Source organism: Scyliorhinus torazame, chromosome 6 (assembly GCF_047496885.1).
Source record: "Scyliorhinus torazame isolate Kashiwa2021f chromosome 6, sScyTor2.1, whole genome shotgun sequence".
Classification (NCBI taxonomy): domain Eukaryota; kingdom Metazoa; phylum Chordata; class Chondrichthyes; order Carcharhiniformes; family Scyliorhinidae; genus Scyliorhinus; species Scyliorhinus torazame.
In genome coordinates, this window is record NC_092712.1 from 242,099,532 (window position 1) to 242,119,113 (window position 19,582).

The following is a 19,582-nucleotide window of genomic DNA, read 5'->3' on the forward strand; positions in this document are numbered from 1 at the left end:
AGATGCAGATGAAGGCCTAACGTCTCCCCAGTCCAGATTCTCCACGATGCCAGTGGGAAAACACATCAGCCCAAACACTTCTGGAACAACGTTGCATGCAGAACTTTGGACTCACCTGAACAATGCATGGGGCTGCCTCCATAATTTGGGATGGAGGCTGCCAGAAATCTTGGGCCCCGGAACACCACAACAGTGGCTGGGGGGAGCAGCTACAGGTGGATCTTTCAGATTCAGTTTAATCTAGGAGATCCATGTTCTAGCTAAATGTATTCCTGGAGATCCATCATCTTTTTCAAGAGATCCATCTTCCAGCGTCAGGGTATTTCTGGAGCTCTATCTTTAATTTCGGGAGACCCATATTCGTTCTTCACTGGTGGGTCGGCGATGTTGGGCACCTTTGCAATATGGCAGCCAGATAAGATGGCAGGATTCACGCCATCACGTCTGGCCACCACGGACTACGGCGCAGAATACACGTTGCATAATTAATGAGGTCGGGGCCAGAAGATCTGGCACGGTTTCCCCCCAGCCTATGCAGTGGGAAACACCCCACGTTCCTGACCCATCATCGGACTGAGTCCCAGATGGGAGAATTCTATCCATCATCTCTGTTTCCACTGCTCTTGAAGGCAATGAGTTTCAGGTTATTATTACTTGTTGCAGAAAAAGTATTCCCTCACATCTCCCCTTCATCTCTTGCTCAAAACCTTTAATTGGTGTCCTATTATCCTGTTATGGCCCAGGGTTTAGAGAACCCCAAAGTGTATCATGGAGTTCACCTGACCCACAACTTTTAATAGATTGTTGTATGGGGAGCACACGGCCCACTCTACAGGTGTGGTAGAGCAGAAATAGAAAAGTATTTTTTAAAGCAAAACAATGTTTATTCTATGAACTCAAGTTAACCTTTGTAAAACATAGTGAACATCTTCGTAACCATTAATTCAAATACAACCCCCAAAGAATACAACACTAAGTAATCCTTTAAGCTTTCCTTTTAACATCCAGAAGACTTACAAAAAAAAAATCACCTTTTACCAGAAGCACATCAGGTTAAAGTCACTACTGAAAACATTTATAATTCTGAATTCACCAAACGATCAAGTGATAGTCTTTTCATGGCAGACAGATCAACAGTACAGCTGCTCTGTCTGGCTTCAGCTCCCACAGTGAAAACAAAACTAAAACACACCCTGCAGCAAACAGCCTAAAACGAAAGTAAAAAGCTGATAGGCAGCCCAGCTCCACCCACTCTCTGACATCACTGCAGTAGTAAACACCCATTTTTTAAAGGTACTCTCACTACAGATATTTATATACATACCCATTTATAAACACCCATTTCTTAAAGGTACACCCACATGACAATCCTTGTACCATTAGTTCATGGGAACAGTTTTTCGTTGCCTATTATCTCTCCTCAATCTTCTTTGCTCCAAGGAGAATAACCCCAGTTTCACCAAACTAACCATTAGCTAAAACCTCTAATCCCTGAAACCAGTCTGGTAAATTGCCTCATATCCTTCTCAAAGTGTAATGACCAGAACTAGATGCAATACTGCTGTTGTGGCCTAACCAGAACTTTATACAGGTTCAGCATAACTGCTGATTATTGTCTCAATATTTCCTGCCAGCTTAAAAGATCGGCCCCCAGATGCCTCTGGGCACGATTCAACTAATTGGAAACAAAGTCCCATAGCGAGCGTGTTCAGCCGTGTGTTTCTCAGCGCTTGCAGCACCAAGAAATACATGCTATACAACGCAAGTCGCATTGTATAAGGGGCCGCAGCGGGGAATGTACAGCCAAGACTGCACACAACCCCATTTTGTACACCGAGGAGCTCGGTTTGTCTTGAACTCCCCAGTGTAGCATGAGATCGGGACACCATTTTTAAATGGTGTCCCGATCTCAGAGGCCTCCAAAGTGACCCCTGGACCCTCCCGACCAGAACGCACTATGGGAGGGTACCCAGCCACCCACTCCCACAATCACCCACAACACTCACGCAGGGTACCCAGGGCCCGATTGCGTGTGCTAGAGTACCACCCTGCCCAAGGGGCATGCAGCTGGGGGCCTCCGATTCCCTGGACGACCCCCATGAGTACCGTTCTGTCTGGTCCCATTTGTGCAGGGGATAGATCCCAATGTCTCAGGTACCTCAAAAATCTACATATCAGAGTGAGACTAGCTGATTTGCTTTAGTATCCAGATTTGCCAAAAAGTGATCCCACCCACAATGGGCGGGATTTACATCGCAACGTCTCGTGACATCATGTTAGATCTCGCAAGGCGTTGTGAGCCGGGTAGAGCCCAGGAGTGAGGTCTCCCAGCTTTTATCGGCCACGCTGCGCCGAGCTGACTTTCATTCACCGTGGGGCATTTGGATCGCACCCTCTATCTCTGCTCTTGCTCTAGAATTGTGCCATTAAGTATATATTACCTCCCCCTTTTGCCAAAAGGAATCACTTCACAACTCTTGGTATTAAATGGTATCAGCCGCTTGTTTTGGCATTCTGTTCATCTGTTGTAGTCGATTGGTATTGTCTTCACTGTCTGCCACTCCTCCAAATTTGGTATAAATGGCAAATTTTGAAATTGTACTCTGTATTGCAATATCTAAGCCTAGGGGTTTTTCACAGTAACTTCATTGAAGCCTACCAGTGACAATTGTCATGAGAATGTCGCGATAAGAAATGTTTGGCTGCTCAGGTTACTGCAGTGATGTCAGAGTGTGGGTGGAGCTGAGCTCTGGCTCTGCTTTTTAGTTTCACTTGAGAAAAGCTTGGGTGTGTCTGTGTTTCTTTGGTTTCGTTTTTTCAGTGTTGGAGCTGAAGCCAGACCAAGCAGGTGTACTGCTATTCTCTCTGCTATGAAAAGACTATCTCTTGATCACTTGGTGAATTCAGAATTATAAATGTTTTCAGTAGTGAATGGAAACCTGATGTGCTTCTGTTAAAAGGTGTTTCTTTTGGCTTCTGGATGTTGTTTGGGAAGTTATTGAGGATTACTTAGTGTTGTATTCTTTGGGGGTTGTATTTGAATTAATGGATGTTCACTGTATGTTTTAAAAAGGTTAATTTGAGTTCATAGAACATTGTTTTGCTTTAAAAAATAAGTTTCCTTTTCTGCTGTAGCACACCTGTAGGATGGGCCGTGTGCTCCCCATACCACAATCTATTAAAAGTTGTGGGTCAGGTGAACTCCATGATACATTTTGGGGTTCTCTAAACCCTGGCCCATAACACAATAATGCCACACAGCTCCAGGGTCCCAGGTTCAATTCCCGGCTTGGGTCACTGTCAGTGCGGAGTCTCCACGTTCTCCCCGTGTCTGCAGAGGTTTCCTACGGGTGCTCCGGTTTCCTACCACAGTCCAAAGATGAGCAGGTTAGGTGGATTGGCCATGATAAATTGCCTTTAGTGTCCAAAAGGATTAGGTGGGGTTACTGGGATAGGGTGGAGATGTGGGCGTATGTAGGGTGCTCTTTCCAAGGGACGGTGCAGACTCAATGGGCCGAATGGCCTCATGCAGTGTAAATTCTATGACCAATGATCTAATACTGTATATAATCCAACACATTTTGCCCTCTCTTTGGTTCTGAAGAAAGGTGGCACAGTAGTTAGCACTGCTGCATCACAGTGCCAGGGACCCGGGTTCAATTTCAGTCTTGGGTGACTGCGTGGAGTTTTCACTTTCTCCCTGTGTCTGCATGGGTTTCCTTCAGATGTTTTGTTTTCTTCCCAGTCCAAAGGTGTGCAGGTTAGGTGGATTGACCATGATCAATGCGTGGGGTTACAGGGATAGGGCGGAGGAGTGGGCCTAGGTAAAGTTCTCTTGGCAGGGTGGTGCAGGCTTAATGGGCTGAATGGCCTCCTTCTGTACTATAGGGATTGCATGTATTGTATTCTATGGAAGAGCCATATGGACTTGAAACAGTGTCTCTGTTTTCATGCCTAAGGTATGATGCCCAGATCTTTGCACAGTACTCCAGATGTGAATATAGGAACAAGCAGCAGGAGTAGGCCATTTAGCACTTGGAGCAATCTCTGCCATTCAATAAAATCATGGCTGCCCTGGTTGCGATCTCAATTCCACTTTCCTGTTTACCTCCACATAACCCTGGTCGCCTTTGTCTATCAAAAATCTGTTTAACTCAGTCTTGAATAAATTCAACCTAGCCTCCACTGCTTTCAGGGGAATGGAATTCCACGTACTATTGGCCTCAAAGAAAAACTTACCTTCATCTCGGTCTTAAAAGGGAGATTTCTTATTCTTAAATTGTGAACCGTCGTTTTAATATCCAGCCTGTGCCCGAACCGGTGTTCCATATAGTTGAAGCATGACTTCCAATCCCTTGCTGTCCATGATTCTGGATAGAATTCCATTAGTCTTTTGAATTATTTTCTATGGCTGCAATTTACCGGCCTCGTCGCACCTGACTTGGTAACGCGACGAGGCCGTTGAATCTCACAAGATGCTAGAGATGTCTCGCGAGATTCATCCAAACCTCGCGAGATGTCGCAATCTGAATCTTGCTCTTACAGGGAGAGATCCAGATATACATATTTAAATTAATCATTCGGCTCACTTAAATATGTCTGCGCCTGGAATAGGTCTTTCAGTGCCCGGGGACTAATGGCCTCCCAACCAAGTCCTGGACCGGGTGTCATTTAGTACTGATCCACACTAACATGGACCAGGTGTAACGGCACCGGGGGGAGGGGCGGGCATTTGGAGACGCCTGTACGGTCGGTGACTGGGCAGGGTGGTCCCGGCTCTCCCTCTGGCACACGGCCACTGTGGCACTGCCAAGAGTGACTGGTTGGCACTGCCAGGTTGGCAGGGGCCCTGCCAGGTTGGCAGGGGCACTGCCAGAGTGACACTGACAAGGGATTGGCCCTGAGGGACTCCATGTCCATGAATGTGGGGTGTGAGGGGGAGTGTGAAGGAAAGGGGGGGCAGAAAGGAGGAGTGGGAAGGCCTGAAAAGGAGGGGGAACACTCAGCGACCCCATAGTGGGGTGTCCTCTTGGGGGGGGTAATGAGGTAATGCTCGTGTATGTGGTGATTGTCATTGCCCATGGATGGGGGTGTGGGGGTCCTCAAGCTCATTTAGAGATCGGGGCACCATTTCAAATGGTGTCCCGACCTCTGAGGAGCCGCTCTGGCCAGCGTGTTCAGTTCCCCAGTGATGAAAACATTCCTAAGTGCGAGCTAAACCGGAGACAAGCTTCCAAGGCCCCAAAAAATGACAAGTGGTTGAACAGTGGTGTGGATCTCACCCAACAAGCCAGCGAGAAACATCCAGCCAAACTCGCCCAAAATGACACTTCGAAATTATTTGGTTGAATCGCGCCGTATATCTGTTCATGAAAAGCACACCACACATACCCATAATAGTTAATTAGTAAACAATTATATCAATTTCTATTGTATTAATATATCGTTATCCCTTCACTGACGCTGGGTCAAAATCCTGGACATACCTTCCGAACAGCATTGTGGGTGCAAACCTCATGGACTGCAGGGATTCACCACCTTCTCAAGGAAAATTAGGGATGGGCTATAAGTGCTGACCTAACTAGCAACACCCTTATGCCATAAAAATAAACTAAAAAAATAGAATTGTTACACATTCTTGGAGTCATTTAACATTTTAGGCATCAAACTTTCAATTTAAAAAAAAAACTTTTCTGTTAATTTAACATTTTAGCTTTTCAACCATACCTGCTCAAACATGAAGGCAAATTCCACACTGTCTTTTGGTACATTATCAGTGTCAAGGAAACAGTAGAGTTTGAAGTAGAACTTCCATGAGTTATCGTCTTCTGAAGTGGCAGCAGTTCTGGGTACAAAATAAAGTGAGTACAATTATTCAACAGTCTATGAGAATAATCTGAAGAAAGAAAAAAATGCTGTTTGGAGGAGCACAGTTGCAATTCTGTCCCAAAGTTAACCAGTGGAAACACAACCCAAATGCTAACCTTGCATGAGTATGGGGTCAGTGGGAGGTCTCTAACTTGCATAGCTCAGGTGGATGCATACGTTACTTCAGGTTCCTCTCGATCACCCACCAAACCGTGCTGTCTATTTATTGGTGAAAGGCTGCTTAGGCTCTACAGTCACCATTGTGAAGGCCAGTATGTCTGACATTCATCCAACACACAGGACTCCACTGGATCTCCTATAGGCTCAGGATGAGAACTATTGGCTTAAGGACCCATCAGCAGCTTCCACTACAGTAATTTCCATTGGAGAAAACTACCAGAAACAACAGAGATCCAACAGTGCATTTTCCCTTCAAAGTTACAGTGAGACAAAGCTGTGGAATTTGGGCTCCATTGTATTCTAGTTGAGGCTTGAATAAGTCACGAAACGGATACTAACCTCCTAAATCACAGAATCATAAAATGGTTAACAAAAAGGAAGCAATTTGGCTCGTTGTGTGTGTGGCAGCTCTCAGAGAGCAATTCAGCTAGTCCCACTGGCCTGCCTTTTCTCCGTAGCCCTGCAAATCCTTTCACTTCAGATAATTATCCAATTCCCTTTTGAAAGCCACAATAGAATCTGCCCTCCACTACACGTTCAGGCAGGAAAACAAAAACAAAATAATGTGAATACGGTGAATCTGAAGTAAAAATAGGAAATGCTCAGAAGGTTTGGTAGCATCTGTTGAGAGAGAAAAGGAGCTAATTTTTTGCTGATGAAACAAAACCAACAGACCATTTTAAGGACACAGTATTTTTGCTCTGGGGAGATGGGCACGGGGTGAGATAGAGTCAAGTCACGCGGTGGGCAGATGGCCAGGCCAGCAGGCTAGAATGGTCATCTCCATTTACTGGGACACAGGCTGTTTTAATGATTAACATCAGGCCCTCAAACACTGATACCAGCACATCTTCCGCCCAAGTTCCATGTCCCATCTGATGACCCATACCACCTCATATGACCTTTTTAGATCTCCCATGCCACCACATGCCTCTTCAGGTTCCCCCATCCATTCCCATGTCACCTCCACACCCCCCTATATTCTCCATAGCCACTCATCGAGTAACCACTATGGGAAGGCGTCAGCAAGTCTTTAAAGTGGATTAAAAGTGGCAGGGGCTGTTTAGCACAGGGCTAAATCGCTGGCTTTGAAAGCAGACCAAGGCAGGCCAGCAGCACGGTTCAATTCCCGTAACAGCCTCATCGAACAGGCGCCGGAGTGTGGTGACTAGGGGCTTTTCACAGTAACTTCATTTGAAGCCTACTTGTGACAATAAGCGATTTTCATTTCATTTCATTTCAAAATAAACTTCTAAGAATATTATCTTTCTCACAGCATTTTGGAAAAAACTCGTTTTCATAAAAGCCAATCAAAAAGTAGATTAAATCCCCATAAGAACTCAATCTGTTGTAAAAAAAAAATCGATTTCACTATCCACATTAAAGACAGTAAATCCTTTAATAACCTGCTAAAAGGTATCAATTAGAGTGTCTCTACAGCCTACTACTGATAAGTAGTTGTGAACTTTTGAAACTCAGCCAAGCATCTATAATTGTCATAGCAATCAGAACAAGCCACTTAAACACACAGTTGCTTCACAGCTCCAGGATCCCAGGTTCGATTCTTGCGCCTGGTGGACCATCTTAAATTTGATCAGGCTGAGCCTGGCACACAACGAAGACGCGTTGACTCTACTCAGAGCATCCTCCTACAAACCCGCCTCCAGTTCCTTGCCCAACTCTTCCTCCCATTTACGCTTTACTTCCGCTAGCTGGGTTCCCTCCCACTCCATGAGCTCTTTATAAATTTCCAAGATCCTCTCCTCTCCCGTTTTCTAAACTACCTTGTCCTGTATCCCCTGGGGCGATAGGTGCAAATATGTCGAAACAAACTAATCTACACTATAGCATTCTACCGTAATCCATGTACCTATCCAATAGCTGCTTGAAGGCCCTAATGTTTCCGACTCAACTACTTCCACAGGCAGTGCATTCAATGCCCTCACTATTCTCTGGGTAAAGAACCTACCTCTGACATCCCCCTATATCTTCCACCATTCACCTTAAATTTATGTCCCCTTGTAATGGTTTGTTCCACCCGGAGAAAAAGTCTCTGACTGTCTATCTATTCCCCTGATCATCTTATCAAGTCGCCCCTCATCCTTCTCCGTTCTAATGAGAAAAGGCCTAGCACCCTCGACCTTTCCTCGTAAGACCTACTCTCCATTCCAGGCAACATCCTGGTAAATCTCCTTTGCACCTATTTCAAAGCTTCCACATCCTTCCTAAAATGAGGCGACCAGAACTGTACACAGTACTCCAAATGTGGCCTTACCAAAGTTTTGTACAGCTGCATCATCACCTCGGCTCTTTAATCCCTCCATCAATGAACGCTAGCACACCATAGGCCTTCTTCACAGCTCTATCCACTTGAGTGGCACCTTTCAAAGATGTATGAACATAGACCCCAAAATCTCTCTGCTCCTCCACATTGCCAATAACTTTACCGTTAACCCTGTATTCCGCATTCATATTTGTCCTTCCAAAATGGGCAACCTCACACTTTTCAGGGTTAAACTCCATCTGGTTGATGGGAAATGTTCAGAATGGAGTACAGTCACAAGTGGAGTACCACAAGGATCTGTTCTGGGGCCGTTGCTGTTTGTCATTTTTATCAATGACCTAGAGGAAGGCACAGAAGGGTGGGTGAGTAAATTTGCAGATGATACTAAAGTCGGTGGTGTTGTCGATAGTGTGGAAGGATGTAGCAGGTTACAGAGGGATATAGATAAGCTGCAGAGCTGGGCTGAGAGGTGGCAAATGGAGTTTAATGTAGAGAAGTGTGAGGTGATTCACTTTGGAAGGAATAACAGGAATGCGGAATATTTGGCTAATGGTAAAGTTCTTGAAAGTGTGGCTGAGCAGAGGGATCTAGGTGTCCATGTACATAGATCCCTGAAAGTTGCCACCCAGGTTGATAGGGTTGTGAAGAAGGCCTATGGAGTGTTGGCCTTTATTGGTAGAGGGATTGAGTTCCGGAGTCGGGAGGTCATGTTGCAGCTGTACAGAACTCTGGTCCGGCCGCATTTGGAGTATTGCGTACAGTTCTGGTCACCGCATTATAGGAAGGACGTGGAGGCTTTGGAGCGGGTGCAGAGGAGATTTACCAGGATGTTGCCTGGTATGGAGGGAAAATCTTATGAGGAAAGGCTGACGGACTTGAGGTTGTTTTCGTTGGAGAGAAGAAGGTTAAGAGGAGACTTAATAGAGGCATACAAAATGATCAGGGGGTTGGATAGGGTGGACAGTGAGAGCCTTCTCCCGCGGATGGATATGGCTGGCACGAGGGGACATAACTTTAAACTGAGGGGTAATAGATATAGGACAGAGGTCAGAGGTAGGTTCTTTACGCAAAGAGTAGTGAGGCCGTGGAATGCCCTACCTGCTACAGTAGTGAACTCGCCAACATTGAGGGCATTTAAAAGTTTATTGGATAAACATATGGATGATAATGGCATAGTGTAGGTTAGATGGCTTTTGTTTCGGTGCAACATCGTGGGCCGAAGGGCCTGTACTGCGCTGTATTGTTCTATGTTCTATGTTCTATGTCACTTCTCAGCCCAGCTCTGCATCCTATCTATGCAGCCGACAACAGCCCTCCTCACTATCCACAACTCCACCAATCTTTGTATCGTCTGCAAATTTACTGACCCACCCTTCAACTCCCTCATCCACGTCATTAATGAAAATAACAAACAGCAGAGGACCCAGAACTGATCCCTGCGGTACGCCACTGGTAACTGGGATACAGGCTGAATATTTGCCATCCACCACCACTCTCTGACTTCTATCGGTTAGCCAGTTTGTTATCCAACTGGCCAAATTTCCCACTATCCCATGCCTCCTTACTTTCTGCATAAGCCTACCATGGGGAACCTTAAGAAATGCCTTACTAAAATCCATGTACACTACATCCACTGCTTTACCTTCATCCACATGCTTGGTCACCTCCTCAAAGAATTCAATAAGACTTATAAGGCAAGACCTACCCCTCACAAATCCGTGCTGACTATCCCTAATCAAGCAGTGACTTTCCAGATGCTCAGAAATCCTATCCTTCAGTACCCTTTTTGTTACTTTGCCTACCACCGAAGTAAGACTAACTGGCCAGTAATTCCCAGGGTTATCCCTGGTCCCTTTTTTGAACAGGGGCACGACATTCGCCACTCTCCAATGCCCATTACCGCCCCTGTTGACAGTGAGGACGAAAAGATCGTTGCCAACGGCTCTGCAATTTCATCTCTTGCTTCCCATAGAATTCTTGGATATATCCCGTGAGGCCCGGGGGACTTGTCTATCCTCAAGTTTTTCAACATGCCCAACACATCTTCCTTCCTAACAAGTATTTCCTCGAGCTTACCAGTCTGTTTCACACTGTCCTCTCCAACAATATGGCCCCTCTCATTTGTAAATACAGAAGAAAAGTACTCGTTCAAGACCTCTCCTATCTCTTCAGACTCAATACACAATCTCCCGCTACTGTCCTTGATCGGACCTACCCTCGCTCTAGTCATTCTCATATTTCTCACCTATGTGTAAAAGGCCTTGGGGTTTTCCTTGATCCTACCCACTAAAGATTGTTCATGCCCTCTCTTAGCTCTCCCAATCCCTTTCTTCAGTTCCTCCTGGCTATCTTGTATCCCTCCAGCGCCCTGTCTGAACCTTGTTTCCTCAGCCTTACATAAGTCTCCTTTTTCCTCTTAACAAGACATTCAACCTCTCTTGTCAACCATGGTTCCCTCACTCGACCATCTGTTCCCTGCCTTACAGGGACATACATATCAAGGACACAATAGTACCTGTTCCTTGAACAAGTTCCACATTTCACTTGTGTCCTTCCCTGACAGCCTATGTTCCCAACTTATGCACTTCAATTCCTGTCTGACAACATCGTATTTACCCTTCCCCCAATTGTAAACCTTGCCCTATTGCACGCACCTATCCTTCTCCATTACTAAAGTGAAAGTCACAGAATTGTGGTCACTATCTCCAAAATGCTCCCGCACTAACAAATCTATCACTTGCCCTGGTTCATTCCCAAGTACCAAATCCAATATAGCCTCCCCTCTGGTCGGACAATCTACATACTGTGTTAGAAAAGCTTCCTGGACACACTGCACAAACGCCACCCCATCCAAACTATTTGATCTAAAGAGTTTCCACTCAATGTTTGGGAAGTTGCCTCGATGGGCCGAAAGGCCTACTTCTGCACTGTAAATTCTATGATAAGTTGAAGTCACCCATGACTACTACCCTGTGACTTCTGCACCTTTCCAAAATCTGTTTCCCAATCTGTTCCTCCACATCTCTGCTACTATTGGGGGGCCTATAGAAAACTCCTAACAAGGTGACTGCTCCTTTCCTATTTCTGACTTCAACCCATACTACCTCAGTAGGCAGATACTCCTTGAACTGCCTTTCTGACACTGTTATACTATCTCTGATTAACAATGCCAACCCTCCACCTCTTTTACCACCCTCCCTAATCTTATTGAAACATCTATAACCAGGGACCTCCAACAACCATTTCTGCCCCTCTTCTATCCAAGTTTCTCTGATGGCCACCACATCGTAGTCTCAAGTACCGATCCATGCCTTAAGTTCACCCACCTTATTCCTGATGCTTCTTGCATTGAAGTATACACACTTCAACTCATCACCGTGCCTGCAAGTACTTTCCTTTGTCAGTGTTCCCTTCCCCACTGCCTCACTACATGTTTTGGCTTCCTGAATATCGGCTACCTTAGTTGCTGGACTACAAATCCGGTTCCCATTCTCCAGCCAAATTAGTTTAAACCCTCCCGAAGAGTACTAGAAAACCTCCCTCCCAGGATATTGGTGCCCCTCTGGTTCAGATGCAACCTGTCCTGCTTGTACAGGTCCCACCTTCCCCAGAATGCACTCCAATTATCCAAATACCTGAAGCCCTCCCCCCTACACCATTTCTGCAGCCACGTGTTCAACTGCACTCTCTCCCTATGCCTAGCCTCGCTATCACATGGCACCGGCAACAAACCAGAGATGACAACCAGAGATAAACTTGTGCCCTTACATGATGCCACCTCCATCCGCTCCCATATCGACCCCTCCCCTACTACCCACTTCCTGATCATTGCTATATTTGCCGCCCAATAATAGTTCCTGAAGTTTGGTAGGGCCAGCACCGGAGACTTCCGGTAGAGCTCTGTAGGGGGAAGATGTGCATCACCCCCCCGCAACGGACCGGCAGCGACCACGTGGTGAGCATGAGACAAAGAGGGACTCTGATCTGCACCAGGAAACCGCTCCCCCAAACCCTCCTGACTCAGTGAGAAGGAAGGGGGAAAAAAAAGAGAAGGAGAAGGGGGAAAAATAAAAGTAAATAAATTAATAAAGAGACAAAGAAAGAGAGAAAGGAAGGAAGCGAGGAAGGTAACCAACCACAACCCCCCACCCCAACAAAACAAAAGGGAAACCCAAAGCCCGAGGCAGACCCAGCGAGAGCAGAGGAGCAGGGGAAGTGAGAGCAACCCCAGCATAAGGAACAGCAGTGGGGAAAGAAAGAGAGACAGACAGATGGCTTGAGCAAAGTAAAACACCAAGGTGAAGGGACAGTGAGACGCAAGCATCAGCAGCAGCGAGGGGAAGGCGCATGAGCGGCGGACGCACAGGCAGGCGGCCCCACAGGACGAGACGGAGGTACAGGCGAGCCTGAAAGGGAAAATGATGGCGGACCAAGCAGCGGCGCGTGAGCAGGACGCAGCGACCAGCATAAAGGAGGCGCTCTGGTCGGAGCTCCAAGCAATGATGAAGGAGACGACGCAAAATGCGGCAGACCATCGAAGGCCTGGAAAGGGAAGTGAAGGCGCAGTAAAAAATGATTCTGGAGTTGGAGAGGGCCGCCTCGGACCAGAGCGACAGGGTGATAACTCTAGAAGCCGAGGTCAAAAGGTTAGTAACGGCCCAGAGGACCCTAAGAGGGAAAGTGGAGGAATAGGAAAATAGGTCCAGACAGCAGAACGGTAAAACTGTGGGTCTGCCAGAGGGGATAGAGGGAAGAGACACAACAGACTACATCACCCAAATGATGGGCTAGCTAGTGCGAAAGGAGGTATTCCCAAACCCACCGGAAATAGACAGGGTGCACAGGTCGCTCCCCAGCCCAGAGCAATTATTGCGAAGCTGCACCAGTTCCAAGACCGGGAGAGAATCCTGAAGTGGGCCCGGCAAACGAAACAGAGCAAGCGGGAAGGCTGTACCAGGACATTGGGGCGGACGTGGCCAAAAAAAGGGCTGAATTCAATAAGGCGTAATCAGCATTGCACAAAAGCAAGGTAAAATTTGGGATGTTATTTCCCGGCCAAACTCAGGGTAACATTTGAGGATAAAGAGCTGTATTTTAACACCCTAGCGGTGTGGCTGATGAGTTTGTTAGAGCGAACAAGCTGGGGGAGGAGCACCTGCAACCAGCAATGAAAGACATGGGGACGGGAAAGGAAGGGAAAACCAGAACAAAGAGCGGAGGACAGACCGCAAACAAGGACAATGGACTCATGAATTGTGCACGTGTGTTATGCCTTGCGCGGGACTGTGCTGTCTTGTTTCAGAGCTTGTCTCCTCTCTCAATGCAATGGGGGGAGGGGGCGAGTGGAGCGAGGGAAATGGGGGTGAGGAAAGCAAACGGGAGGGCGAGACATTGGCCAGTAGGTGAAAGGTGAAACAGGGCCAGAAGTGGGCGAATACTGGGAGGAGGGCCACCGTACGAACGAGGAGGGCCAGCACGGGAGGACAGGAAGGAAGGAGGGCCGCGGCGCCCCGCTCAGGGGAGTAGCTTAGACGTAGAATTTGTACATGAGTAGTGATTGTGTATAATAAATGTGCTTTGATTTAATTCTTACTAAGCGGTGTATTGGAATACTGATCATTACTCGGACTTGAACCACGCGGCGGTATCATAAAGATACCTGGCGACTCAAGTTAGCAACAGGGGGTAGATACGTCATGGTCAGCGGTGTCCTGGAAGGGGCACCTGTCGCACTGGTAAATGTGTACGCTCCCAACTGGGATGACTCAGAATTCATAAAGAAGACCATGGCGGAAATCCCCGACCTTGACACACACTGACTGATTATGGGGGGCGACTTTAACTACGTGCTGGACCCATTGACCGACCGATCAAACCCCAGAATGGGGAAAACATCTGGCATGACTAGGGAGCTAGGGGCCTTCATGGAACAGATGAGGACGGTGGACCCATGGAGGTTCCTGCACCCGGGAGAAAAGGAGTTCTCGTTCTTTTCGCAGGTGCACAAGGTATACACCCGGATCGACTTCTTTGCAGTGGGGAAATTGGTGATTCCAGGATCACGGGAACGGACTACTCCGCGATCGTTATCTCCGACCATGCTCCACATTATATGGATGTGAGGTTGGAGACAGGCCGGGCCCAGCACCCCACGTGGAGGCTGGACACGGACCTCCTGGCCGACAAGGCTTTCTGCCAAAACATATCGCAGGCCATAGGCGATTACGTTAGTAATAACCAAAACAAGGAGGTCTCACCTTCCACGTTTTGGGAGGTACTGAAGGCCGTGATCAGAGGAGAGATATTAGCCTACAAGGCAAGTAGAGATAGGGAAGAGAGGGTGGCCAGGCAACAGCTAGTAGACTCCATTCTGGAAGTCGATAGAAAATACTCGGAGGCCCCGACCGTAGAGCTGCTGGCAGAGAGGGAAAAGCTGCAAATGGACTTTAACCTGCTACCCACTAGGAAAGCAGTGTACCAACTCCACTAGACACGGGGGACCTTCTACGAACACGGAGACAAGGCTGGCCGCCTATTGGCTCACCAGCTGAGAAAGCAGGCAGCCACGAGGGAAATAGTGCAGGTTAAGGACAGCAAAGGCAGACTGGGAACAGAGCCAAAGGAGGTCAATCGGGCGTTTGAGACCCTCTACCGGAGACTGTACACCTCCGAGCCCCCCGATGGGGATGGGGGAATGAAACAGTTCCTAGACAGACTGGAACTACCAGTGGTGGGGGAAGACAGAGGGGAGGGAGCTGGAAGCACCAATAGACCTGGGAGAAATCATGGAGAGCATCAGCTTCATGCAGGCGGGGAAGGCACCGAGACCCGATGGGTTCCCGGTGGACTTCTACAAAACATTTGCACCAGTCCTGGCCCCACACCTATGGAACATGTTAGCGGACTCACTGGCAGGGGCACCCTGCCCCCCACACTAGCGCAGGCCACAATCGCACTGATACCCAAAAATGATAAAGACCTGATGGAATGTGGATCATACAGACCCATTTCACTGCTGATACGTGCATGCGAAAATACTCGCAACGCTCCTGGCCAAAAGGCTGGAGGGCTGCGCACCAGAAGTGGTCGCAGAGGACCAAACGGGCTTTGTCAAGGGTAGGCAGCTCACAGCGAACATCAGGCAGCTGCTGAATGCGATAATGACCCCACCCGGGGAGAGAACACCAGAGGTGATCGTCTCCCTGGACTCAGAAAAGGCCTTTGACAGAGTCGAATGGAGCTACCTCCTCGAGGTACTGGAACAGTTTGGGCTAGGAGCGGGATTCACCGCCTGGGTGAGGCTCCTGTACAACACTCTCAAAGCGAGTGTCTGAACTAACACCACCAGTTCTGAATACTTCCAGCTCCAGAGAGGAACAAGACAGGGCTGCTCCCTGTCCCCACTCTTGTTCGCGCCAGCGATTGAACCCCTGGTGATAGCCCTGCGGGATGCAAAAAGCTGGAAGGGAATCCGGAGAGGAGACAGAGAGCACAGAGTCTCACTCTATGCAGATGACCTGCTCCTCTATGTCTCGAAGCCACAGGAGGGACTGAATCCTGAAGTGCTGTCTCAATTGGTTCCACGTTCTCAGCGTGGCCGCTACCACTGGGCTCGTTGTGTATCTTGTTGAGGAGGATGGGAGTGCTGCTGTGGCCAGGGCCCGGAGGGTTGTTCCTTTACAGGATGCCTCCTCCATTTGTACCCAATCTGTGTCGGTGGTGGCCGGGACATTGAGTGTCTTTAAGACAGAAGTTGATAAATTCTTGATTTCTCGAGGAATTAAGGGCTATGGAGAGAGAGCGGGTAAATGGAGTTAAAATCAGCCATGATTGAATGGTGGAGTGGACTCGATGGGCCGAATGGCCTTACATCCACTCCTATGTCTTATGGTCTTATGGGGATAACCAAAAGTTCCCTTATGGCCCCCATCTGCAGCAATCACCGATTCCCCAGCCATGCTGGATCACATTCCATGTGATCAGCCTGGTCAGGGGGACCCCCCCGACCCCCTCACCACCACCCGCGTGCCGATCAACCATAACCCTTCCTCGGCCAGCCCCCCGGCCCGTGCCTCCTCAGGCCCGTCCTCGGGCGCTCGCCGTCATCGACCCTCATCCATTCTTCAATCCCTCCCCTGTCGGCGGACTTCTACCCCCACTCTCTCTCTCCCCCCCCCCCCCAACCCCGTAGTAAAATAACAATCCCAACCCCCAAGAACAAACTTATCACATGTTCAACCCCCCACTGCGCTCCCGTGAGCTAGCCCGCCCAGCTAGCCTGGCGCCTAGCATCCTACCCCCCCCACTGATTACCCCCCACCCCGACCAACCAACCTCTCTATACAAACATTACAATCCCCAACAAACACAAAGAAAAAATTATCAACCCACCATCACCCATTAAGAACAAAACCCACACAACAAAACTGAGCAGTTGCCCCAAACATGAAGTGGTTCATACAAACCAGAAGAAAAGTTTAACAAAATTTAAAAAACATAAACACTCGCTCCAAAGTTCGCTGTCCTCGGTCTCCTGCCAGGCCTTTGTCCCTGATAAAGTTCCTTGCCTCCTCTGGCGATCCAAAGTAAAGTTCCTGGTCCTCGTACGTGACCCACAAACGCGCTGGGTACAACATGCCAAACTTCACCCCTTTCTTAAAGAGGGCCAACTTCACCTTATTGAAGCTCGCCCTTCTTTTGGCCAGCTCCGCACCCAGGTCCTGTTAGACACGCAGCTCGCTGCCTTCCCATGTGCAGCGCCTTGTCTGCCTGGCCCACCTCAGAATCTGTTCCTTATCCAGGAAACGGTGCATTCGTACCACCCTCGCCGGCTTGTTTCTCTGCGGCTTCCTCATAAGCGGCCTGTGCGCCCTGTCCACTTCCAAGGGCCGAGCAAACGCTCCTTAACCCAGCGACTTCTCAAACATTCATGTCACATATGCACCGGCATCCGTACCCTCGCTGTTTTCCGGCAGGCCGATGATCCTTAAATTCTGCCTGCGCGATCTATTCCCTACATCCTCCACTTTGTCCTGCAGCCTCTTCTGATGATCTCTCATCAGCCCAATCTCCGCCGCCATCGCGGCAAGCTGCTCATCGTGCTCGCCCATCGCCTCTTTCACCTTCTGGATCGCCTGGCCCTGGGCTTCTAACCTCAGTTCCATGTGGTCGATCTACGCCCTTATAGGATCCACCACCCTGGCCAGGTCCTCCAGATACTCCTTCCTATGCTGGGCAAACGTCTCGTGCAGACCACTGGTACGACAGACTCGGGCCCTGACCCTCCTGCGTGTCGCAGGCTCCAAACCAGTTTTCAACGAACGCACTCTCCTTTTTAGACCACTTCTGGTCCACAAATCCATAAACCGGTGGGAAACTCTCTTCTTCCACCTCCTTATACCATCACTCAGCTCCACCGCAAATTGGGGAAATAGTCCAAAATGTCCACCATGAGCGGGAGCCACCAAATATGCGACCACTCACTCCATGGTCGCCACCGGAAGTACCTAGGTGGTTGTTTTTGACTGGCGCATATGCGATAGGCCAAAGAGCCTTTTCTGTGCTGTAGACCTCTGTGACTCTAAAAAGTGCTAGTGAATATAATGGTCAAATTACCTTTGCAAGACAGAGCTCAATAATCCATCACTGCAGTGAAAACATTACAACATAGTGGCTTGGATACTCCGCCCCACGACGTGGCAACGTGGATCACAGTTGGGCGGAGAATCGGGTGTCCGGTTGAAACAGAGGTTTGTGCCGGGCGGCGGATCAAACTCTATGCTCCGGCTGCCCGGGATTGGGATTGGGGTTTGTGCCATGCACAAGCAGGAGAATGCTAATGACTCATTTGCTTCCACTTAGCGGGCCCGGCACCAGAGATTCTGGGCCCACATGACTTTTCCGCTCTTCTGGGCTGGGAATCACATGGGCGGGATTCACAACATATACCTGTTCACAACATGTACCTGACATGGTGGACCTCACCATGGCCCAAGGGGGTGTCCCCCTCAGGGAGTTGCCCCCACAATGCATGACCCCCCACAATGCATGACCCCCCCCCTCAAAGAGGTCCCCTATATAGGGAGATGCCCACCAGACCCCCTGAAGAGGGGGACCCTCCTGGGATCCCCCCAGAAACCCATTAATGAAAGAGACCCCCACAGAGATGTCCTGCCTAAAGGGACCCCCCCCCCTTCAAAGAGACCCCATAACTAAAGAGACCTCCCCCAATCATTCCAATCACCCTCCTTCAGGCTTGCGTGATTTTGAAGTCCTGAGCTGGAAAATCTCTCTTTGAAGTGATTGATGTTTGTAAACATTGTGGTTACAGTAATTCAAAGTTACTAATCCATGAAGGGTGATGAAAGAAGCAAGGCTAACAACTGTGTTTGTGGAAGCTGTCAATCATAGTCCAGTAAGATAAATTAATGAATGGCTTGCAGATAAATGATCTGAGGGATTTAAACACAGGTCAATGCTTTTCTCTGGAAAATGGACACATGGTGCTTCCTCTGTCTGAGCCAGCAGGTGTATGCCCAGTGAATGTTACAACAGTAGTTTTATTACGCTGCCCCTGTCTGGACTGCACGCTAGCTTCCATACAGGGGCCTCCTTTCTGGGGAGTACATTGGGGAGGGGTTCCTTTCGGCAGGGGGTCTCTTTGGGGTGGGGTCCCTTTAGTTAAGGGTTTTTGGGAGGGTGGATCGTGTAACCCCCTTACTTGGGAGAAGGAGGGGCCCCAGAAAATCTGGTGGAGAGGGGCTGAATCGCGATGCAGAGGGGAGGTGAGGGCTGCTTTGCGATGCAGAGAGTAGTCAGCCACAGGACCTCGTTATTGGGCCGCCTGCTCAAAATGGCTGTCTGATAGCAAGATTCACACGGGAATCCCTCCTATTCCTCGCCATGCATGAATTTGCATAGCGAGGGATAGATAATTGCTTCAGAGCATCCAGTTCCAATTCACCTCTGGTGAGAGATCATAGGGCGTTCCCAGCCAGGGACTGATATGGCAACAGAGAGCCTTTAGATCGTGGCGCCAGTCCCGGCACTGGACGCTGATTTTTTTTTGGTTTGATTGTGCCCATAGCCTCCCAAACGGAGATTCCCGGTAAGTATCGAAGCACTGGAACTGAAAGAACAGATATTACTCCAAAGTCTGTCAATGGACAACCAGTCCTGCTCTCATTGCCTTTTGTATCTTGAAATCCTTTGTTAACCTGCACCCTATCAAAGTCACTTTTGTTCTTCCTC

The 19,582-nt window shown here is 48.6% G+C and overlaps 1 protein-coding gene across 1 annotated transcript in view; it reads right to left on the reverse strand.

The window, feature by feature from the left end:
- Nucleotides 1–19,582, reverse strand: part of myo10 (myosin X) — a 366,827-nt gene that overhangs the window by 29,208 nt on the left and 318,037 nt on the right. The window contains exon 32 of the mRNA XM_072509536.1: nt 5,728–5,845. Coding sequence (XP_072365637.1) covers nt 5,728–5,845 — 118 coding nt within the window. The remainder of the gene's footprint in view (nt 1–5,727; nt 5,846–19,582) is intronic.